Source organism: Podarcis gaigeae (genome assembly GCF_964106915.1).
Source record: "Podarcis gaigeae genome assembly, chromosome: 6".
NCBI classification, from domain to species: domain Eukaryota; kingdom Metazoa; phylum Chordata; class Lepidosauria; order Squamata; family Lacertidae; genus Podarcis; species Podarcis gaigeae.
Window position 1 is genome coordinate 13,338,391 of NC_139682.1, and position 24,810 is coordinate 13,363,200.

The following is a 24,810-nucleotide window of genomic DNA, read 5'->3' on the forward strand; positions in this document are numbered from 1 at the left end:
CTTTATTTATGTGGTTTCTTCTACATTCATATATTTAAATCAGTGGAAATTCCTCAACTCAGGGCTTATCCACAGTCCCTTTTGTCCTGATGCTTTCCCCTGGGGAAAACTGCTCTTTAGCACTCATTCGGAGCAAAAAGCCATTTGGATTTTCTCCAGGTTGACGTTTGCTACAATATAGCGCCAGAGAGCAGATTTTCCCTGGGAAGGAGCGGGGCAAGTGGAAAATGACTTGGACCCGTGCCTAGAAATTGTGGGTCAAGCAGGAAACCACTCGAACACGGGACAAGCATGTGGACGAGCCCTCAGTTGAAAGTATAATTTCATAGTAAAATTCGGAGATCAAGCAATCATCCTGATACAAAATTATCTAATTACGTGAGTCATCTGCAGTAGCTGATATATTATTTCTTGGGGCTCACACTATCACATTCTTGAGTGACAAAAATAGTCCACCCACAGATAAGAGCACATGTACTGACAAAATTACAGTATGAAATGCATACAGCCAAATAGCTTCACACACACGCTCACAACATACACACACACACTCCAGGAATTTTCCATATGTTATCAGTGGTCATTGTTTGTGCCACTGCAGTTTCATGAAGTGGTGTTGGAATAGGAAGCTTTTTCAGGTCAAAGCTATCCGTGTGCTTATGTCTGCTGTGCAGTATTGGTAATTACCAAATAATATCCAGCAAGAACGTGTTTAATTCATGACCAAGAAATTTAGCGATTAAATTGTTATTGTGCAGTGCCTTCAAGGTGTATGATGCATTACACAATAGCATAAGCAAAAATTCAGTTACCTGCCCCAAGGAGAAGGCAATGTACACTGGAGGGGGGCACATGGAAAGAGATGCATTCTTCTAATACTAGAATTTGGGTTCACCCAATGATAATGATTGGCAGCAAATTCAGAACAGGCAAAAGGAGGTGCTTCTTCACAAAGCACATAATTAAGTTATGGAAGTCACTGCACAAGGTGTGATAGCAGCCACTACACTGGACGGCTTTCAAGTGGGGTTAAATAAATGTATGGAGGATAAGTAGCCGTGTTACTGTAGGGCCATAATGATAACTCTCACATCCTGGAAACAACAGGGGAAAGCTATTGCATTCATAGCTTGCTTTACAGCTGCCGTGGGAAATACAGTGCTGAATTAGATTGATCTGATCAAGTAATGCTCTTCCTTAATTCTTCTTCAGCTTCATCCCCTCCAGTGGCCTTCCTGTGGGCTCTGTTGCCACCACTTTTTCCGTAGCTCATTAGCGATCAAGTGATGGGCCACCCTTAGGAGGATGGGTGCAAAGCAGAGGCCTTTGGATGCTCACTGCTGGAGTGCAGCTTGCAGTAGAAAGGTGAATATTTGGAGTTTCAGCTTGCAAATGCACCTGATTAATCTCTGCAATCATTTGTAGCACAAATTGACCAGATACCACACTCCTAATTGTTTTTGTTAAAAGGGTTGTTTACTCCTCTCTCCGCTGCCCCAGGAATGAAAAGTGAAGGTTGGAATACATCCCTTAACAGTGAATTTCCGTTATTCTGGAAAATTTCTTTGAAAAGGCTGCAGCCGGTAGCATGAGTCATGCAATATGTGTGCTTCATTTCAAACATGGTGAATCACTTTTTAAATTGAAATGATGCATCTATCATGAGCAGATTTTTTTTAAAAAAACCTCCACTTAAGAAAGTTGTGTGCCATCTGCATAGGACATTTTGGTGTTCTGAAAAATGTACGGAATATAAATGCATGTGAGCACAATCTGCTGTCTCTTCATTTAATAAAGAAGTCAGCGGCCAAATGTGAAAGAATTGGTTCATTTGAAAACATTACATCCTGGCTAGACTTAACAGATGTCGTTAATTGATGGAAACTGTTGAGTTAGTGCAATTCTGCATTCTGCATCATTCAGGTGAGCTGCTGTCTCTGGAGGCAGAGCATAGCCATCCCTGCTAGCAGCCAATGATATCCCATCCCCTTTTAAAGCCATCTGATTTGTTGGCCATCAAAGTTGATGGTTCCATCCATTCTTTTGGTCACCCTGCCTTCCACCCTACCAATGAATCATCAACAGTCACTGGCAGTAACCAAGGGATGGGGAGCCTATGTAACCCTCCAGATCATGGGTCAGCAAACTAAGGCCCGCTGGCCGGATCAGGCCCAATTGCCTTCTAGATCTGGCCCACGGACGGCCCGGGAATCCAGGCAGCCGACATTGCACGTTTGCGATGGCAGGCTTGGGGATCAAAAGTGAAGCGGGTGGCTGCTCAAGACAAGCCCCTTCTTCCGTTGCGTGCATGCAGCAATCTTCTTCTGGGGTGGGGAGTGGGGAAGAGGGAAAGGAGCTACAGTTCGGATTTCCACCATGGAGCTGCTGGCGACTGACCTCAGGAAAGGCAGTGGCAGGGGCTTGGAGGTGCCTCGGGAGCAACACCCGCCAGTGTCTGTGGTGGTGGTCCCCATAGGGGGACGCAGGGCGCACCTGGGTGGCTGCACACCAAAGCAGTTCTGCGCTCCACTGGGGAGGCCACTCATTGGCTACACGGTGCAAGCCATGGAAAGGTAAAACAGCCGCCGCCGCTGCCGCCTCGTCTTCCCTCACGGGGGAAAAGAACATTTTTGCTTGAGTGGCGCTGGCCTGACAGCATGGCCAGCGGCTTTTCCCTTCACCCACACATGCACACATGGTCTCCAGGGCTGACGGGAATGGTGCACATACTTCAGCCGCCCACCCTGCCTTACGAGAGAAATAATAGCTGTCAGCACGTAAAACGCAAAGGAAGTAGCATGGGTGTATAAGGGAACACCCCCCCCATCACTTTTTTCCCTCAATTTTTTTTGTTGATTTTCAACATTTATCACAAAAAATAACATAACAAAACACACAACAAAGAAAAACACATTCCACTACAATAAACTAAACACAAAGAAAAATTGTTTCTTCAAATACCTAATTCTCGTTACATTGATAACTGACTTCCTGGAATCCCCTCTAACTGAATTTCATTATATCACCTATATAACAGTTCTCCAAATTCATATTTCTGATAATATCCCCCAAATCACATTTGGGCAATGTTGGGGTTGGTTCCAATAAGGGTTTTTGCCAAAAATGCGGTTCATAATCATGGCAACATATAGTCTGGCCCCCCACAAGGTCTGAGGGACAGTGGACCGGCCCCCTGCTGAAAAAGTTTGCTGACCCCTGCTTCAGATCTAGTCAATATTCTGTCTCTCATCAACCCCAACCAGCGTGGTCAGTGGACAGAGATGATGCATACTACAGTCCAACTGCACCTGGGGAGTGCCAAGCTCCCCATCCTTTCAATAAACTGAAAATATTGCTCTTTCGGCCTACACGAAGTAGAGAAAACTGGGCACTTTTAAACAGGCTTTCCTTCCAGAAAGGGCTAGACTCTGCCTTCAAAAGGACACACATCACTCCATCTGGGGATCATCTGCGTGCAGAATTTGAACATTAAAAATGTTTCACCACAGATGTTTCTTCCACCATATGTTCCTTACATCTACTGAAGAAAATGCAACATCTTGAAAGGATTGCAACAGCCAAACAAGTGTAATTTATTACTTTTATTTGAATTGCCTGCAACAGAAGAAAAACACGCCTACAAGAATGCAGGCTACAAAACCAACAGCTCATGATTGGCATTTTTAAAAACAATTTTAAAAATGTTGAAGCAAATGGGAAGGAAACAGATTAGACACACAGCTATGTTTTTCCAAAGCAGACTTTTCCAAAGCAAACCCATCCCAGTATTTTTATAATGACTTCTGAATCATGTTCTTTTTCACATGGTTTGATGATTGGTAATCATCATCATCATCTGTCCCATCTTGCCTTCCATCAGCCTTCAGAACCAACTGATGATATCCTGGATAAAGACACAGATTTATATGCTAGTTTTGCATTTACACAAAATTTAAGATAAAAATGTGTGGAACTGGCAAGAAGAGGAAATATTCTGATAAACTATACAGAAGTTGTTGTTGTTGTTGTTGTTTAGTCGTTTAGCCGTGTCCGACTCTTCGTGACCCCATGGACCAGAGCACGCCAGGCACTCCTGTCTTCCACTGCCTCCTGCAGTTTGGTCAAACTCATGCTGGTAGCTTCGAGAACACTGCCCAACCATCTCGTCCTCTGTCATCCCCTTCTCCTTGTGCCCTCAATCTTTCCCAACAGAAAGTTATTAGTAAAACAGAAGTTAGTAAAACGCAAACCTGCCTTTGAAAGAGCAGGTTTGCTGCTGCTGCTGCTATTAAACAAAACATTAATGTGTTTTAACATGCCAGTGCTTCTTCTCAATCACAACTGCCCCAATGAGTGTGAGCATACCTTACTCCTTCCCACCCTACAGATCACATGTGATTTTGTGTTTGTGTATGAGAGAGATGATGATGCCTTACTGAGTACTTTGCCCTCACAAGGTGATTTACAAAGCATAAAAACACAATTACCCCAAAAATCCCCACAAAACAGCAATCCTGCAGCAGCTAAAGATTTATTTTTCCAAGTACAGCCCAGTTCAGCCCAATGTGTAAATAAATGTGGCCTTAGAGTGGCATTAAAAAAATGACCAACGGGAGTTATACAGTGGTACCTCGGGTTAAGAACTTAATTTGTTCTTAATCTGAAACTGTTCTTAACCTGAGGTACCACTTTAGCTAATGGGGCCTCCCACTGCCGCGCGATTTCTGTTCTCATCCTGAAGCAAAGTTCTTAACCCGAGGTACTATTTCTGGGTTAGCAGAGTCTGTAACCTGAAGCGTCTGTAACCTGAGGTACCACTGTATATTATTTACCTTCCCACCAGAGCGGTTCCTATTTATCTACTTGCACTTTGAAGTGCTTTCGAATTACTAGGCTGGCAGGAGCTGGGACCGAGCAACAGGAGATCACCCTGTCATGGGGATTCAAACTGCCAACCTTCTGGTGCTCGCTTCGGCAGCACATATGCAAACTGCCAACCTTCTGATCAGCAAGCCCTAGGCTCTGTGGTTTAATGCACAGCACCACCCGCGTCCCTGTTCTTAGTCTACCTTAGTCTATTCTTAGCCTTAGTCTGTCTCAAACTGCCGTCTTCCTTTTCACCCACAAACAGCCTGTTGACATCAGCCTCAGTGGAGGGATGGCAAATCTTGATTCCCAAAAGGCTCTCTCCTTCCAAAAGAGTTTCCTAAAATGGTTAGTTCCCATAGCAACATATTGCCTGTACTGTAGTGTACTTGGATAACTACTTAAGTCCAAAACAGCTATCTTTGCCTAACGAAAGATGTGCTGGACCAGGCCTGTCCATTTTGAGCCCATTACCCTTCTCCTGCCCTTATCTCCTAACAACATAATTCACGTTCTCCTTGGCTGCTGCCCTAGTGGGGGTCTGGCTGCCTCCCTAGCCCTCGCTATTATTTTCTTGTCGTGCACCAGAATAAAGATCATCTCAGCTTGCAGGAACAGGATGGGAGAAGACACAGCACCTCTTAATCTACCTCGTATTCCTTTTTCTAACGTTGGCTGTGACAGTGCGAACTCAGCAGTTGCCAACAGATCAGACGCTGCCCTTGGCGTAGCAAACACGTTCTGACAGCCACTTCGAACAGCAGGCTGGCACCTCTGTTCGTGAGTGGCTCTATTCTCCAGCCCAAGCCAAAGCCAGCTGTTTCTATTAGGTTCCACTCAAATAAAAGAGCAACTTCTGTACAGATCGTTGGCAGCATGGAATGTGCATGCAGCTCATAACAGCAGCACAGGAACTTTACTGAGCAAAGAAAAGACTAAATGAAAAACTCTGCTTGTCCATGATGATGCAGACCTAACTGAACCTCTGTACGCCACTCAAGTATGATCCAAAAACTGCACCAAAGACGCTTGTGAGTTTTCTCACATCTTCCTTCACATTCCTTCCGCTGCAAGAATATCTCACTTTTCAAACCGTTGTACTTGTCTGGCATGAGGTCACATAGAGCAGGTTATCTTGAACCTCTTCAAGAACCAGTACCTACTTTTAACCCAAACCTGCATTTTGGGGGACCCATTTCTTAATATTTTACCATATTTTTGCATGGTGGTCATGCTACTGTTGCAGCCCAGCTTAAAGATGTTGGCTATTTGCAGTTTAGTTGCGCTGCAGAAAGCTTCCTGAGGAGACCACGCATTACAAGGAACTCAAAAATAACTTTAACAAGCTTTTAATAACAATAACAAAAACTCCTTTTACACTAAACATATCAAAAAGCATGACCCAACCCCCAGGGTACTGAGAGAGCTAGGTGCTGCTCTTTATATACTATACCCAATTCCTGACACAGCTTAATTAACACAACTTAGCAGCACCTGCTATACTGTTTCACAGCTGTAAACCTGGGTCACGTTATTTGCTCTGGCCCTTAAAGACATACACATCTTGTGGAACAGTAATGAACCTTCAAATTTAAAGAGACCATTCAACAGTATCAGGCTGCAGGCCACTAGTGGGTCTTGGCCCACCAGATGAAGACCAGTGACATACAGCCACCTAAGGGCCCCTCCAGATATCCTTGGTATTGTGCATTCATTGTGATCGGTGCTCATCATGGTATCAAGGCAGTTATACACAGTCCTGTTTTCAATATAGCTGGCAGCTACAGAAGTTTCAGGGCAGACATACTATTTTGTTTCTAACCAGTGTCCACCCAGTTACTTCCTGTTGAAATCTTGCTATTTTTCATACCGCAAAAGTTCTAGTTTTTTTAAAAAACCGCTTTTGTTGCTTATAGAAGCATAGAATTACAGAGTTGAAGAGGACCATGTTAGTCATCTCATCCAACCCACTGCAATGCAGAAATCTTGCCCACAACCATATTATTATTATTATTATTATTATTATTATTATTATTATTATTATTATTAATTTGCCATATTTCAAACAGTGAAAATTCAGACAGAAAAGTTGTTGCGCTTTTCTTTTGGGGCCTTTTGATTTTGGGGGCCAAATACTTTTTTTTAGTATTGCCCCCCTCCCAAAATGCTGTTTTCCAGCTATTTTTATGGGGAAATGGCACTGCAAATGAGAAATGCCACAGATATTAATTAAGAAGGCAAGGGATAAGGGGGAAAGGGGAATAGTTTTAAAATGCCACGATCCCTTCCTTACCCAGATTCCATTTTAGGATTCATTCCTATCCCTACACACACAGTAAGTTCCATTGAACTCAGTAGGATTTGCTTCTGAGCAGATATGCCTAGGATTGCATTGTAAATATCTGAATAATTCAGGGCTTATAGTAAATGAAACAGTGGGAGAGTCAAGATAGGATCTCTTGGTTTGTTTAAATTTAAAAGCAGCCATTCTAGGAGTGTGGCCTGAGATTAGATCAGGGCCATGACACTAAATGGGGAGGAAGTTTCCTTGCGCAGTTTCCCCAAATCTAACCTTCACACACACACACCCTAAAAGCTGGCTATTTGTCCTACAGGACCAAAGCATGAAAGTACTATGAATTAGTCCTAAAAATGAAAGCTCTTTATTTAAAAACAAAAATAAAAAAGCAAACGAAATAGCAGAGGTGGAAATTAGGTGGTTCCCAAAAGGATTTCCCATGAAAGAAAAATCCAACCCCAACCCCCCTGCATTCAACAATATTTTTGTGTTGTTTTACTTTTAAGGGTATGTAGGATTTATTGGGACGCCAAAGCCTGTTTCGATCTAGAGCACCATAAGATACTGGCATTAGCCAATATCTGTTTTATAACTGTTCTAAAACCGTTCCCAGCCAACAACATTACAAAACGAGTTGGCTAAGACTGAAGAGTCATTCTGGGCAGAATGTGGTATGATAGTTGATGAACAGCTATAAATAATGGCAAGCCACTAGTTATCAGTCCAACAGTGGCTTTCCACAATTAATTATGTCCATTCTGCACCATTCACAGCACTGCTCTGCCCCCTGGTGGAGAACACTCTGTGAGGCCACATTCAAATTAAGCCATAAATTAACACAGGATGGATACAGTTTTAGCTGAAGCCCTTTTAAAAGGTGATTCCATCTACAATGCATACCCGTTCCACTTTTGCCCTTGAAAAACAGAAGTTGCACTTTTTTCTTGTAGAGTTTCAAAAACCTGCAAAAGCTGTTTGACCAGAACCAACAGAGAGCATAAAGAATTTGAGCTGTCTCAAACCAAAACGATTTTCTAACTGCAGGCCTGAGAAATTACATACTGGAATGCTGCTCTAGACCACATGTGCTGCCATGACCCTGCAATTGATTACTCTTACAAGTGGGTCCCATAGAGTTCAATTGGACATATTCTCTAGTAAGCTTGTTCACAACTGCTTCCTTGCCCCCAGGGCCTGCCCAATGCATTTTGGTGCCTGAGGCGAACCACAAAACCCACACCCACCATGCAACCTGACTAGGATATTTTCCATGGTTTGTACAGCACCAAGCACTCACCACCTCCCAGCAGGGCCAGTGGTCAGGGATGACTTAACTCTAAAGAGTGTTGTGTAGTGTTTAGACTGGGGCCTGAGAGACCAGAGTTCAAATCCCCACTCAGCCATGATGTTTATTGGGTGAACTTGGGCCAGTTTCTTTCTTTCTTTCTTTCTTTCTTTCTTTCTTTCTTTCTTTCTTTCTTTCTTTCTCTCTCTCTCTCTCTCTCTCTCTCTCTCTCTCTCTCTCTCTCCCCCCACACACACTTTGCCTAAACCTACCTCACAGGATTGTTGTGGGAATTAAATTATGAAGGGCAGAACCCATGCACACCACCTTGAGCTCCAGGGATTAGAAAGTGGGGGCACATGAATGCAATAGATCCATTGTAGTCCTGTAATAGGGACGCGGGTGGCGCTGTGGGTTAAACCAGAGCCTAGGACTTGCCGATCAGAAAGTCGGTGGTTCAAATCCCCGCAATGGGGTGAGCTCCCGTTGCTCGGTCCCAGCTCCTGCCAACCTAGCAGTTCGAAAGCACGTCAAAGTGCAAGTAGATAAATAGGTACCGCTCCAGCGGGAAGGTAAACGGCATTTCCGTGTGCTGCTCTGGTTCGCCAGAGCATGCTGGCCACATGACCCGGAAGCTGTACGCCGGCTCCCTCGGCCAATAAAGCGAGATGAGCACTGCAACCCCAGAGTCGGCCACGATTGGACCTAATGGTCAGGGGTCCCTTTACCTTTACCTTTAGTCCTGTAATATTTGAAATACGAAGTCAAGTGGAGGAGGTGACCAAGGCAAAAATCAAGGAATCAGGTGGTGGAAAGCAGAAGGCGAGAAAGTGAAAGGATGGGCAGGCAGAGGAGGAGATGGCAAGGTGGAAGAGGAAGCTGCTGCCCCACTTGGACTTTATAAGGCAGGATTGTCGTAGGTACTGCGTGAAGCTGTGGTAGAAGTGGGGTAGTAGCTGGCTGCTCTCCTATAGCCCTGCTGCTCTCTGGGAGCTTGGCGAATAGGCTTGCTGATCTCATGGCACCTTGAGGACAAAGAAGGGAAGTATTTATGGCAACCCCGCCATGCAAAGCAGCATTGGGGCAGCGGCTTCCTTTTCTTCTTCAGAACCACTTCTCTTGGGTACCGCCTGAGGCAGTGGCGTAGCGTGGGTTATCAGCACCCGGGGCAAGGCAAGTAATTTGCGCCCCCTAACCCACGGATTTGCGCCCCCTAACCCGTGGATTTCCCTAACCCCCAGATGTTGCGCCCGGTGCGGCCGGCCCCCCCTGCACCCCCCACGCTACGCCACTGGCCTGAGGCAGCTGCCGGCTCTGCTTGTCTCTTTTCTCTTGAACTGGAGGTCACACTGACACCTCACCTGGTTGTAAACTGCTTCACAATCTTTGTTGGGTTCCCCTTTTATGTCCTTTTAGATTGAACAAATAAAGAATCCACGAGTGAATGCTAGGGTTGCCAGCTTCACTGTCCCTGCTCTGCTGCCTTTAAGAACAACTTGACACACACAAATTTGACAGATGCAGCTTTGGAGAAAGCTCCAGCTACTTACTTTCTGTTTGTCAGGCTTTTGTTAAAGGTACAGTAGCAGGACCTGTTAAAACAATTGACAGCCCTAAGCCTGGTGGAAACTCAAGCTGTTTAGACTTAGAAGCCTTGGCCCAGGAGCAGGGCCAGGGAAAAAAAACAAGTGGCAAATGTATTAATATCAGATCAAAGATTAGAGCCACATCTGTACACCATCAACATTTTATAGAAAAACAGTACACCTTTTAGCTCTGCTATGTTCATCATTCATGAATTTACCTTTTCCATACCCACCAACATTTCTCCAATGAAAATAGGGATGTCCCATTCCATAATAATTTTACTATTTATACCCCACACATCTTACTGGGTTGCCCCAGTCACTCTAGGCAGCTTCCAACATATGTAAAAACATAATAAAACATTAAACATTTTTTAAAGAAACTTCCCTATACAGGATTGCTTTCAGATGGCTCAGGGGTCGGATAACTCCATACCCTCCAACATTTCTCCAATGAAAATAGGGACATCCTAAGGAAAGGTGGGACATTATGGGATCAAATCAGAAACTGAGATGGCTTCTCTAAACCAGGGACATCCCTGGAAAATAGGGACACTTGGGGGGTCTGCTTTTCACATCTGTTCCACCCCATGCTAACTGATCTAATGAACCCTCTCAATTGTCCTTTGCTGTAGAACAAGCAGCAAATTTGCATGTTCACCACTCACCCAGATGGACCTTTTTAAAAAATTGCTTTCAAGAATGAGGTTTGTGATGAGTCAACAAAGATGATTAAATGCAAAGGACATTTTCCCTGTACCTTTAAAAGTTGTAGAAGGTTGGGAGGAGAGCAGAATTACAGCTGCAGTTGCCCTCCACACCCTTTTAGGGCACATAAAAATTCTGTCATTTACATAACAAGTGAAATAGGGGTGGGAACCTGTGACCTCTTACTTAACAAAGTCATCACAGTCATGTTTGATTTACAGCTCTGGTAAAGAACATTCCATGCTTTGAGGCATTGCCACTGGTAGCTATATTATGAGTTTTATCTAAGGCAGGACTGGGCAGCCCCTCCAGGTGTTGTTGGACTCCCAACTTCCCTCTGCCTTGGCCAGTTATGTCCCACAGTCAGGCACAATGGGAGCTGTAGCTTCTCCATCCCTGTACAGTGGTACCTCGTTCTGGAGGTCCGTTCTTAACCTGAAACTGTTCTTAACTTGAAGCACCACTTTAGCTAATGGGGCCTCCCGCTGCCGCCACGCCGCTGGAGCACAATTTCTGTTCTCTTCCTGAAGCAAAGTTCTTAACCCAAGGTACTATTTCTGAGTTAGCAGAGTCTGTAACCTGAAGCGTATGTAACCCGAGGTACCACTGTATTAAAGGCATTGGAGCCTTGAAACCCTTTGTACCTAGTTGTTCAACTCCCAGAAACTGTGTGACTTTAAGAATTGATCTTGGCTCCAGTCTTTGCACCTGAAGGAGGAGAAAGGCCTGAGCTGATAGGACAGTGACTGTAGAAAAAGCCTGCACTAAGGCTGCTACTGAAATCCTGCTTTTTTCTGGAGTTCCAAAGAACTCTGCAAATTGGTTTGGTCTATTAGGTAATGAACTATGAATATAGGAGTTGCAGGGTGGGTGGGATGCTATGCCAAGTAACCTAGCTCTGTAGATTTTAAGAGAACAAGTACTTTCTGAAGGACATTAATTTAAATATAATTGAATGCTTTCTAAATGATGCATTTTGAAAAGTTTTTAGTGCTGATATTTTGGCATAATTGCTTGTTTTATGTGATGGGTTTTCAATTACCTGGGATTAGACATCATTGCTCTAGTTCATGGGTAGGCAAACTAAGGCCCGTGGCCCCATCGCCTTCTAAATCCGGCCTGCGGAAAGTCCGGGAATCAGCGTGTTTTTACATAATTAGAATGTGTCTTTTTATTTAAAATGCATCTCTAGGTTCTTTGTGGGGCCTGCCTGGTGTTTTTACATGAGTAGAATGTGTGCTTTTATTTAAAATGCATCTCTGGGTTACTTGTAGGGCATAGGAATTCGTTCATTATTTTTTCAAAATATAGTCCGGTCCCCCACAAGGTCTGAGGGACAGTGGACTGGCCCCCCACTAAAAAGTTTGCTGACCCCCCGCTCTAGTTGAACCAGTTCCCGTTCAACAAAGAGGGTATATAGGATGTTGGGGATATTAACCAGATTCTCACTCCCCATCCTGCCTCAGCTGATTTAAATGAGAAGGTAAATCAGTGAATTCCTGTTCCATACAACAATGCATTTCGACTCCATACAGGTACACCTGGTGCCTTCCTTTGTTGCAATTCCCAGAGTGATAGCAGTGTTGGTGCAATGCAGCAAAAAAATAAGTGTTATGGAGATTGGCTGTAGCTCAGTGTTAGAATAACTGCTTTGAATGTAAAAGGTCTGAGAGTCTCTCCTAGGCAAAGGTGCCAGCTTCTCCAGAGGATTGAGAGGGCCCAGTGCAATAATGTATAGAGCTAGGGGCAGAGCTGAACACCCTATGGAAACTGAGAGGGGCTGGCCCACTCAAAAAATACTTGGGGGGGGGGACTGCTTCAGTCCCTAGGAGTCATCAGCTTTTCTCCCAGGCAGCTCCAAGGTAGCACTGGGAAAGACTTCCACCTGAAACCACGCAGACACTGCTGGTCAGTGTAGACTGGGTCTGGGCAATCTCAGGTATTTGTATGTATGGCCATCTTCTCCCCACCCCCACCCCATCTGACGCATATCTCTGATCTCAAGTGTAGGGCAGGTAAAGGTGTGGCTCAAATGAACAAGTGGCAGCCTTAGAGTGAACTTCTGATTGTGTCTCTGCAAGCAGGAATAGGAACTGGAATTGGCAGCACTTGCACTGAGCGGAGCTAATCCCTGCCCAAAGTGGTGCTTCCATTTAGTAGGAATTGTGGTAGCGGGGCATAAATCAAAGCCAGGGCTACAAAGGAAGATTTTGGAGTGCATTTAGAGGCTGCTTTCAGTTTTTACTTTGAAACTGAATCGCCTAATGTCATGTGACATGACATCAGGAGATTCAAAAACGGTCCTCAAAAACGTGTGTGATAATAAATTAGCAAGGCTTTATTGTAAGATGCCACAAGACTTTTTTACTTTTTCCCTGTGTAGCTCCTTCTTCCTGCATTGGAAGCCCAACATAGCCTGTTGTGACAGTCAAAGCTCAGCTCAGGAAGAAATCGTAAGTTTTTGCTCTTTGTGTCTCAGGTTCTGAGGTGTATCGGGCCTTGCCCAAGTACCAAACTTCCAACATACAGTAACCCAAATTCTAGACAAGTTGGTGCAGGGGCATCCCTACCATTTGGCAAACTGAGACAGTCCCCCACAGTGGAAATGCTGGGAGCAGGCAGAGGAAGCCCAGTGGGTATTCTTGTCTGGAGAACAGAGCTGTCTGTATGCTACACAGCCTGCCTAGCCACACCCAAACCATCCAGTTGCCTCAAGTGCAGTGGTTTATACTATCCTGTAATTAGTGCTTAAGTAAGATTCAATTGCCCCTGGAGAAGGTGTCTAAGAAGAGCCCTGCTGCATCAAGCCAAAGTCCTATCATGTCCAGCATCCTGTTTTCATAGGCAACCAGATAATCTCTTGGTTCATCCCTTTATGCTTTTATTCCTAAAACAAAGATGGCCAGCTCAGCGGTACAGCAGACACCTGTAAGAAAACAACTCAACAAAGACAAAGGAAGATTGGAGCCAAAAGGTACGTTGCTTGCCGTTTCATACTGTATGTTGTTCTGCATCTGTGTTGTTTTGACACAGAGCCATGGTCGGGTATCCTGGTAAGCTCTCTGGGCTGGCCTGAGATATTTTGCTGTCAGAAGTGGAATACAAATGGAACCTTCTACCAATCAGTTGTACGCCAGAAGAGGGAGATGGCCTTATCGTGAGAGGCTTTCTGTTTTTTTTCCATCTTAGCAGAAGTTTATGCTTCTGTCTGAGGGAAACATATTCATTAATTAAGAGGGGTAAATTAGAGTTCCTATATTTACAGTAAACTCTCTTCAGCTGGCTTTTAGCTTGCTTGCACTCTTTGTTGAACCACCTGGAAGATCCCACTGATCTTCTTGAGCCACTGTTCTTGATCTCAGTTCTCAAGTGGTCTTGCAACCTGTCATTCAAGATCTTAAATAAATCCATAGCCTCAGCAGCAGAGGTATCTGAGATAATAGCAGTATGAATAGCCTTTAAGTCATCTGTATGAAGGAGGGTCAGTGCTAGATTAAGTACTGGGGTTCACTTAATACTATTGCCTACAGTCACACCTAAGTTTGCATTACAGATTGAGTTTTGGGGGAAGAATGATTAAATACTGGGCCTACTAGTACCATTGTTAAAGGTAAATGATCGCTTTCAGTATTATGGCCCACCTCAAACTCCATGACAAACTAATACGCAAATTGTGAGGTTGCAATATAATCTATCACACTGCTTCCATGCTTTGTAAAGTCGGTATATTCCCCAGGCCAATCTCCCTCTATCACACCATTTAATATTAGCAAGTCCCTCCGCCTTACAACTTGGGCTAAACAAAGCCCTGAATAATTACATCTATGATCTTTAGACAGACGGGAGGTACCTCTGGCAAAGTAAATATCTGGTTCCAGAATCTGATTGTAATGGGTGTACAAATTTACATTGACGACTCCCATGTGTGCATTAAAATACCCTGCAATGATAAACACTGCAGTAGGATATAGGGATTCGATGGATTCTATATAATTTTCTAGTTCTGTCCAGATAGTATTTACAGTAGTTTTTTTGTTGTTGACAAGGTGGTATGTAGATGTTAATCAGCATTAAACATACTTTCAGAACTATAACCAAGACAGCAGTTGCAAACGGGTTGCATGAAATCATGGCTGCTGTAGTTGCATTCAACTTTGTGGAGATGAAACATGTTAGACCCCCACTAGCCCTACAACCTTTCATTGAGGGAGTGGCTGTCTATGAGTGACATTTGTATCCATTAAGCAATATGGAGACATCTTGCCATGTTTTTTGTAGCAGAACCATCAATGTCATGTCTGAAAAAGTTATTTCAGCACTTTGCAGCAGAGAATCCCATAAATGTATCTCATTGGGGGCACAATAATAAATGAAATAATGAGCAATTTGCCTTTTCATGATACTCAAAATAAGCTTCCTGAGGTAACTGCCTCATTCTGCCTGAGCTTCCTGTACCTTATGATGCAACTTCCACCTCTCATCCCAATAAGCCCCAAACTTAGTAGGAAAAGATGGCTTCCCTTGTGCTTCAAGGGCAAGAGGCAAGATGAATTAGCTATTCCTTTCTTGAGGACCATGTAGGAAATTTGAGGTCGACTCTTGCGTTTCTTGGCTCTGTTCCTTGTCTTCTGCTTCTTCATGTCTTCTTTAGGATATCTTTCTTCCCAAGCACTATGGAATCTGCTCCCACAAGAGGCTGTGATGGCCAGCAACTTGGATAGCATTTACAAAGGAAATGACAAATTTAGGGAGGATAAGGCAATCAGTGGCTCCTAACTCTGATGACTACGTTCAATCTCCACTGTTGGAGGCAGTAAGCTTCTGAATTCCAGTTGCTGGAAACTGCAGGAAGGGAGAGTGCTGTTGCCCTCAGGTCGTGCTTGCAGGCTTCCAATAGAAAACAAGATGCTGAAACCGATGGCCTCATCCAGCACTCCTTGTGTTCTTAGTGCTGCACTTACTAGTTCTTTCCAGAACTGGAGGTCTTTTTTCTGTCTTGATTGCTTTTATAATTCTCTAATTCTCTCCTCCTTTAGTACAAAATTATGTGCCAGTACACTGATTTCCTTATTGCTCCCTTCTCTCTTAAGCTGTGTTTTACTATAGCAATCCTGTAAGCAGAGAAACAACAGTATACCTTCCAGCATATTAACAGTATTGTTTGGTTTGTAATTCTTTTGTAAAACCACTGCAGTGCAATTTAGTGTTTCCTCGGGAGGCTTAAATCACCTTGGAGCCTCTTGCACTGTTTGTGGAGGAGAAACATTTGTAATTTAGATTTTTGCATTCACTTGATAAAGCTAATTGAAACAAGAACTCCTTAGCTGCTTATGTAGAAAAACACCCTGAAAAAGGATGCTGAGTGTGAAGCAGCAAACATAGGCAACCTTTAGTCTTGGATTGCTTTTATAAAGCTATGTCACTATGTGTGTATGTGTTTTTATTGTAGGCAGAGCAACTACAAGTGGTAGTCATGGAATGGGTGGAGATCGCCACACCTTTCTGCTGATAATTTCAAACATGCTTGTTTTCTTCTTAGTGAATGATTTTGTGTCTTTCTGTTTGTAGTTATATAGAGCTTTAAGTATGATAGCGAGTTACATAAGCATGTTTGCCCCCCGCCCAAATGGAGGAATAAAATTCTTAAATTATGCTAGTTAAGGACAAACAAAAGTGGTTCAATTATATAGTTGGAACAGCTTTTGAAAAAGTACTTGTTAAGTATACAGTGGACCCTCTAGTTACTCTGGATATGGAACTTTCAGGTTACAAACACGGCAAACCAGAAAGTGTATACTTCCAGGTTTTGCCGCACGCACATGCGCATTCAATCACGCCATGCGTGTGCGCAGAAGCAGCACCTCTGCCTATGGACTTTTCAGGTTGTGGTCGGACCCCTGGAATGAATTTAATTCGTATCCAGAGGGTCCACTGTACAGCAATTCAGTTACATGAAAAGTACTTTAACTAGATCCGTAACTACTGCCCATCACATCATGCCTCTAAGTTGGTGCAATTGTTGTTGCAGAAGAAAATGCATCTCAAGAAAAAGTATCTCAAGCAAATGCCAAACGTGACTCTGGTTCTCTGTTTCCCAGGTAACTATTTAAAAGTGTCGTGGTGACTATTACACTGGAGGAATCTTCTGCCATGTTGCAGTTAAGAATGGCTTTGATACCAAATTAGAAACTAAGTGCGTGTATCTTGTACACACATCATGCTTTTTTCTGTGGTTATGTACCTTTTGTCAACCTTTGCCTTTCTTCTAGTTCCTTTACAGGTGCAATATCTTGATGGATGTTTGTTTAATCTTCTCAGTGGCATATTTGAATCATAATGCCCCTGATCAGTCATAAAAAAACTGCCTTGCAATTACGTGTCAGTCTACTCCAGCATGTCCTGCTTGGACTACCTGTGACACCTCTGCCCAAGTCTTCAGAGTTCTCCCCCTTTACATGCTACACACCTGTGTAGATGATGTGAGCATGGTCACTGAGCACACTGGCCAACTTGCCCCTGAGCACATTCACGTGGGTCCATCATCTTGGACAGCAGCAGTGCTACATCAGAGATGGGGATTATCCAGATATTATCATGCTGGTAAAGGAAATGTATGGTTCTCTTGGTTTAGTAATTGATTTTAACTGCCCCCTTTGATTTACAGGAAAATGTGGGGCACCTCAGACTTTGAATTTGGCAAGCCACTTGGCAAGGGGAGATTTGGAGCGGTGTACTTGGCCCGGGAGAAAAAAACTCACTTCATCTTGGCCTTGAAAGTCATTTTCAAATCATTGCTGGAAAAATCTCAGCTAGAGCACCAGCTCAGAAGAGAAATAGAAATCTTAAGTCACCTCAGGTAAAGTGAATAGGACACCGCCCTATCAGACTGAATGCAGAGGCAGCTGCCTCATACAGAGTCAGACCATTGGATAGCCATCTGTTATGGATGCTTTAGCTGAGATTCTTACATTGTAGGGGGTTGGAGTTGGTGACCCAATGATTGGTTCATCCAGTACTATGTCTGTGTTAACTGGCAGCAGCTCAGAAGTTTCAGACAGTAGTCTTTCCTAACCCCACCTGCAGATGCTAGGCACTGATTTTTTAATGTGTCTCCTCCCCCCCCCCTTTTGTTTTAATGTATCTGTGTGGTTTGGTGAGTCACTTTGTGTTTCCTTGGGCAAGATAAAGCGGCTAACAAATTTAATTAATTACCTTAAATTATCAGCATCAGCATCATAACAGCTACAAGGTAGGGCCTTCTGCATGCAGTGCAGATGCTTAACACTGAGCTAAGGAACCTTGCTATGGTCGAGCATGTTGAGGAATTATAGTCCATCAGGATCTAGAGGGCCACGCGGTCTGCATACCTGCTCTGTGCTAAATCTGTCAAAACATGGAAAGCCTCATTATCACCTCTGAAACATTGTGTAGATGTTATGTAGTCCAAAACATCTGGAGGACACCAGGTTGGTGCACCTTAGTTACAGCTGCAATCTTATGCCCGCCACCTGCCTAACAGTAAGCCCCACTGAACATAATGGAGATTTGCTTCCAAGGGAGCATGCATTGATTGATCCAAACACAACTTGTATCTCAATAGTATCTTCTTCCTGGATGGGGCAATTGCTTAGTACATTCATTTGTAGACCGTGTGTACTTTGTCTACCTATCACAGCTACTTACTTTTTATGTGACCTAAACCACAGGTCCTCTCCTTTTTTCCTTTAAACAAAAAATCTGCCTAGACACCCAAATATCTTAAGGATGTATAACTACTTCCATGACCAGACCCGGGTTTTTCTGATGTTGGAATATGCTCCAGGAGGAGAACTGTACAAGGAGCTACAGAAGAAAACACACTTTGATGACATCAGAACAGCCACTGTGAGTACAAATGCAAAGGCTACTGTTCTACACAAGGAGCTGGCTGGAGATGAAGTAATGCAAAACATAGAACATATGGCTGGTGAGCTTGGAGTAGTCAATATTTATTGGTGGGGCAGCCTTTCCCGTTTTGCCACCTGAGGATTCAGTCACCCGAGGCCGCTGCTTCAGTCCACCTCACGGGTGAGCCAACCCTGTTTGTTGGCCTAATGTGCCTCAGAGGGTGTAGATATTCCTTAAAGAAAACCTGGTAGGTAAATGTATTGTGAGGAGAGCAAAGCCAAGCCCGTTTATGTGTGTCTGTCTGTGTCATCTTCTGATTTGGTTCTACAGCTGCAAACCAACATACCGTCTATGATGTTGAAGCAGCTTTGACTGGCCCCAAACATTGTGAAATAACCAAGCCATGGCTTTCAGAGATGGAGAAAGACATTTGGGCATAAAGGATGGCATAGCCCATTGCACCAATGCTTAAGGGCCAGTTAGCATATGGCGCTTTTATGCAACAGCAGAAGTTGCCTTTAGTGAGAGTCTTTGATTGGAGCATGCCTTTCATTGGAAGGTAATCAGATTGAGACGGAGTATAAAATAAGAAAGCTTATGCTTATTAACAGAAGGACATTCTGGAAAGGAAAGAATTCTATAGTCCTAGCTAACTAACTAGTTGGAGAAACAAAAAAGCCATACTTTCCCCTTTGCTCTCAGAAGATACATCAAGGATGGCCTCATACTCAATCCAAGTGTGAGAAATAAGTTGCAAACAGGATGCAACCTAAAATGTATCAATCTAAACTGTAAAGGATATTGCGGTTAGCAGTCTGGGAATCTGTAGGTCCTTTTATCTGTTCAAGCTCCATACAAACCTCTTTCTGCAAGCTGAGTTGCACCCAAACTTCAGACACAGCAGACTTTAAGGTCATCCCCCTGTGACCACAGATTTAAGTTTCTTATGACTTTGTTTCAGTTGAAGAAGTGGACTAAGGAGATTCCTTTTGAGAAGAGGAGGTGCACTGAATTTAATATTTACCTCCAGACCCCATTAGTAGTTCTCTAAATGAAGTTCTAGAATCATAGAATCATAGAGTTGGAAGAGACCACAAGGGCCATCGAGTCCAACCCCCTGCCAAGCAGGAAACACCATCAGAGCACTCCTGACATATGGTTGTCAAGCCTCTGCTTAAAGACCTCCAAAGAAGGAGACTCCACCACACTCCTTGGCAGCAAATTCCACTGTCGAACAGCTCTTACTGTCAGGAAGTTCTTCCTAATGTTTAGGTGGAATCTTCTTTCTTGTAGTTTGGAACCATTGCTCCGGGTCCGCTTCTAGCCTAAGGATGAGAATCGCCAAAAGCCACATTATCTTGGCTGGGGGGGAAGAGGTTGGAGTCTGCCTACTAGTGGTAGGTGGAGCCAAATCACAAGTGGGTGGGGTCAGAACATCATGTGCAATGGTCAAGTACCTTACGCCATGGGATGAAATACAGCCCTCCAAGCCTCTCTATTTTGCCCTTGTAACTCTCCTGTGCAACACCCTGTTCCAGGGATTTTTTTCTGATACTGACACAATGGTTGGCCAATCAGCACTATGTAAACCCAACTCTTTCTACAGTGGGAAAATCATAAGTTTTCTACCCAGACTCATAGAGGAAACCTTATTGTGCATTACAGTAGCAGTGAGTGCACTTTTAATCCAGTCTCACTGCTAAATTTATGTACAGTTGCATGCAGTCTTGGTTAACAGCCAGAATTAACTTACCTATTGTTTTTTTTTTATTTTCTGCGCATCAAACATCTACAGTATATGGAAGAAATATCTGATGCTCTGATGTACTGCCATGCTCTAAAAGTGATCCATAGAGATATTAAGCCAGAAAACCTCCTGTTAGGATTAAGAGGGGAGCTGAAGTTGGCAGACTTTGGATGGTCAGTGCATGCTCCATCACTTAGGTATGTATATATATATATATTTAAGAATTCAATACTGTTGGGAAGAGTCATGTGAGCAAAAAAAATTCACCTGCTAAATTTCTATTTGGCAACTGTGAAATGCAGAATGTGTCCTGTTAAAAGTGAACCCATTTTAAACTGGATTTCAACTGGCAATTTTAAACTGAACCCATTTATTTTTTAAAAAAATAGGAGGACAACATTCTGTGGCACTGCAGACTACCTTGCTCCAGAAATGATAGAGGGGAGTCCACACAGTGAGAATGTCGATGTGTGGTGCGTTGGTGTCCTTTGTTACGAGTGTCTTGCAGGATATGCACCATTTGAAGCACCAACACAGATGGAGACTTTCAGAAGAATAAAAGATGTATGTTCTTCTGAACAAAAAGCTTTGAGAGTAAATGGAATTTGCAATCTACAGCTTGAAACTTGGGCCCAAATCTTGATGGTTTATCCTTGAATGGGCACATTAGGTTATAGCATCAAGCTTAAGAGCCATGAGCCAGGATGGCTAACCCACAATCAAGATCTGCCCCCACCCGCCAGATCATGTGGCCTGCCAACCCTTGATGCTTTTTCCTCAAAATCTAGTCAAAAGATAACATCCTCTATTATTTAGAGCACACTTTTTAAAGGGCAGAGTGCTTAATCTTCCGATTAGGAAATAAAAGAGCCCCCAGCTGCCTTTTTACATAAGTTCTTTGATCTCAGAACTTAGCACTAAGTGCCACAGAAGATGAGCCCTCTGCCTGCTCTTGAAAGAGTAAAAGGCAGGGTTTCCTCCCACCCACAACACTGGAGTGGAAAGAAATGTGTGTGTATTCCAGAGTTCTGAGAGACTTCGTGTCTGGTGAGTGTGTGTGTACTGCTTGTTTAATGAATGCCCATGCCTAGTGTGTGGCTGCTGGTACATATACATGACCCGGAAAGCTGTCTGTGGACAAAGGCAAGCTCCCTCAGCCTGAAAGCAAGATGGGTGCCACAACCTCATCATTGCCTTTGACTGGACTTAACTGTCATGGGGTCCTTTACCTTTTTTACCTTTTATACACAGACATGTCGCCCTTTGAGGGATGGCAGTTAACATAACCCTATTTCTAGAGGTGCTGTACAAGATACATAATTGACAAGGTCCTTGTCCAACAGTATGAGCATCTTAGGGCAAAGCTGATGTGCAGATAGGAAAGCTGCATGGGGGTGGAGAAGCAGATAAACTGGCACTAGGGTAATGCATTAAACTTTTTTTAAAAAAGCAGAAGACACAACTAGCTTCATAAGAAAATGTAACTTAAAACATTCTTTTCTTCCAAGGTTAACTTTTCATTCCCTTCTTGGGTGTCAGATGGAGCCAAGGACCTAATATCCAAAGTACTCAACCGTACACCTTCCCTGCGGCTTCCCTTGAAAGAAATAATAGCGCACCCATGGGTTAAGACCAACTCTAGGAGAATCTTGCCACCTGTCTACAATGAAACAGAAGAGTAAATGCCTGTGTATATCCAGAAGGCTGTTGATTACTCCACATGTGCATCTGTCTTTTTAGATAGTTGGCTGCAATGTCAGACAGCAGATGAACCAGAATATCAAGCTTCTGCTTTCTGCTAAACCAGGTGTGAGAAGCCAGTGCCCCAGCAGTTGATGTTGGAATCCATCTCCTATCTTCCCTGACTGTCGGCTATACTGACTAGAGATGGGAGTTGGAGTCTAACAACATCTGGAAGGCCACAAGTTCCATCCCTCCTAAACCACTCTTTTACAAAGAATTATTGTCACTACTTAGCTTGTAAATTTACTGTTAACTGTGGAACTTTTATGAACTGATATAATGAGGAAGAAAAAAAGCTAAACTTTGTATAATTTTAAACTTTGTATAATTTTAAAGAAATAAACACTTGCTAATGAATCTCAATCTAGCTGCAAGTTGGAAAGATGGTCCAGAGCTAATGTTTAAGTATGCAGAGCTTTCTCAGGATCACTATGTTGAAGAATTGATGTCAAAGCACATACAGTGGTACCTCGGGTTACATACGCTTCAGGTTACATACGCTTCAGGTTACAGACTCCACTAACCCAAAAATATTACCTCAGGTTAAGGACTTTGCTTCAGGATGAGAACAGAAATTGTGCTCCGGCAGCATGGCAGCAGCAGGAGGCCCCATGAGCTAAAGTTAAGAACAGTTTCAGGTTAAGAACGGACCTCCGGAACGAATTAAGTACTTAACCCAAGGTACCACTGTATCTTATTGTACTGCGGCCAACTTAAGTGTTTTAGTATTGAGAAAGCTTTCAAGCGCTCCAGAACACTTATGTCAGAATTAGATGTTCAGTTTTCAAGGAAAGGTGGAGGGTTCAAGATATAATGAAAAGGCCAAACATTTACTTTGCAACAGTCTTAAGATAGAAGACACAAGGTGTTATGTGTATCTAGTTAGGACAGGTTGTACTAAGTGCAAAATGATTTCAGGTTCTATCAAGGGCTACTGTGATGGGACAATTGGCCACTCTTCCTTTGAAAATACAAAGCCAGCAGTAAATCAGATATTTACAAAAGTGAGAAGCAAAGAATCAGAAGGAAGAACTATTGGCTACCTAAACCTAGATGTGTGTTTCAGTCATTTTCATTTTGTATGATCACCTTCTCTGGTCGAATAGAACATAATGCTGACAGCTTTCTGCTGGGATGGTGTCTGGTCAAAAAGATGGATAGTGAAGACACCCATCTATGTTGCTCAGAGTCTTAAGATGCTGTATAGCAGGCAGAGGCATTCCTAGCGATTAGAAAAACTGGACCCCGCTGGTAGCGCAGGCCAGAGTGGATGCAAAAATTCCCTGTTAGGCATTTGAGTCCTTCCACAACACCTGGAGTGCGCGCACACACATTGCTCAGCATTCCAGTGCAAGGGATCCTAGGTACACCTCTGATACAAATGGGAAAATTCAGGCTCTCCAGCCTCACCACCCCGTTTACCAGTCCTGCTTTGCATCTTCCTTGAGTGGTTTTGCCTGCCTTGAATGTTTCATTGAACTCTGATAATGCTACTTGCTTGCCTGGGTGCAGGCTAGAGTGGAATGTGTGTATGTGTGTAGAAACTAGTGTACTATTCAAAGGTAAAATTTGCATTCACTTTTGACACCTGCCCTGTGCACCTCTGGCATGTGGTCCTTGGATGATAGTCTGGAAGGACTGCAGCACTTAGTGAAAATGGTTCTCTGTCAGTGCTCTCTACTAGATGCTAGAAGTGGCCAAGGTCTGCCATCTCTTCCTGAATATCATCTTAAAAACAAATGGTAGTTGTACTGGCCTAGTTTTTTTTAAAAATAAATTGAAAAACCATATTAGGTCTAATTTATTTCTAGTTGTTTTATTTCATAAAATTTATATACTGCTCGATTGTAGAAAAAACAATAAGAATACCACTAAAATATTTACTACCATAGTTTAAAACATACAGAAGGTTAAAACCACAATAGACTAAAAGGAATTAAAATGCCTACAAACTTTCTACAAAATAAAGGTATTACCCTAATATAGGTGCTGAAATGCATCTGAAGACTAGGAACAATTCAGACTGTGTGGCTTCAATTTCAGCCTGCTTTCCCATTCTCCTTTCTTCTACCTTTGCTTGATATTCAACCTACTAAGGAGCTCTGTAGAACTCAAAAGGCTTGCTCACTATTTGATGACATTTTTAGCCTAATAAAGGCACTGCCCTACTGTGGTTTTTAGAAGTTGGCAAGTTCTGTTCTGACTGCACTCCACTCTCAAGTATGTGAAGCATCTGTGGAAGAAGGCTGATGACATGCCAAATAACTCACATGAACAATACCACCTGTGAATGCAGCCTTAGACACCAGACTTAAAAGCCAAGCAGAACAACACAATATCCCAGATCCAAAGTGCCTAGAAGAGATGATAAATACGAAATGGAAGGCTTCTTGACCCACTACCCTTAAACCTTTCCCACAGGTAATTCCATAGGGGTTACAATAGTAAAAACATATTGTGGACATTTTAAAATTCTTTTCCGAAAATGTCACATTTTCCTGTACAGTACTTGTAGCAACAGGTTACATGTGAGCATTAAAAAGTAATGTTAAAACCACCTGCCCACAAACCGCATTACCTTGGCCTGGTAGTATACTTCCAGGGGACTATTTATCTGTGGTTGTTTAGGGCGCTGCAAAGTTGTGTTCTTCCAATAACCTCCTTTATAGCTAATTGATATATTGCAATG

The 24,810-nt window shown here is 43.2% G+C and overlaps 1 protein-coding gene across 5 annotated transcripts; it reads left to right on the plus strand.

The window, feature by feature from the left end:
- Positions 1 to 4,989: 4,989 nt before the first annotated feature.
- On the plus strand, positions 4,990 to 22,484 carry LOC310847097 (aurora kinase C-like). Of its 5 annotated transcripts, XM_083744604.1 has the most exons (10): positions 4,990 to 5,214; positions 8,116 to 8,286; positions 13,128 to 13,197; positions 13,643 to 13,718; positions 16,773 to 16,842; positions 17,409 to 17,600; positions 18,490 to 18,628; positions 20,427 to 20,575; positions 20,768 to 20,942; positions 21,887 to 22,484. In XM_083744604.1, exons 2-10 carry the CDS (start codon positions 8,249 to 8,251, stop codon positions 22,058 to 22,060), a joined length of 1,083 nt encoding a protein of 360 aa, XP_083600730.1. In that variant the 5' UTR covers positions 4,990 to 5,214; positions 8,116 to 8,248; the 3' UTR covers positions 22,061 to 22,484. The 5 variants fall into 5 exon arrangements, with proteins under 5 accessions (XP_083600730.1, XP_083600731.1, XP_083600732.1 ...); XM_083744605.1 differs by lacking the exon at positions 4,990 to 5,214 and having other exon boundaries at positions 7,012 to 8,286; XM_083744606.1 differs by lacking the exons at positions 4,990 to 5,214; positions 8,116 to 8,286 and adding an exon at positions 11,294 to 12,912.
- Positions 22,485 to 24,810: the final 2,326 nt, after the last annotated feature.

What these genes read in the sequence shown, in the direction of transcription:
- LOC310847097 (XM_083744602.1), top strand. Translation starts at nt 13,009, where the DNA reads ATGTCATGTGACATGACATCAGGAGATTCAAAAACGGTCCTCAAAAAC. An exon ending in AGGAAGATTGGAGCCAAAAG is followed by an intron (nt 13,719 to 16,772) that starts GTACGTTGCTTG and finishes TTGTTGTTGCAG; the next exon opens with AAGAAAATGCATCTCAAGAA. An exon ending in GTGCATGCTCCATCACTTAG is followed by an intron (nt 20,576 to 20,767) that starts GTATGTATATAT and finishes TTAAAAAAATAG; the next exon opens with GAGGACAACATTCTGTGGCA.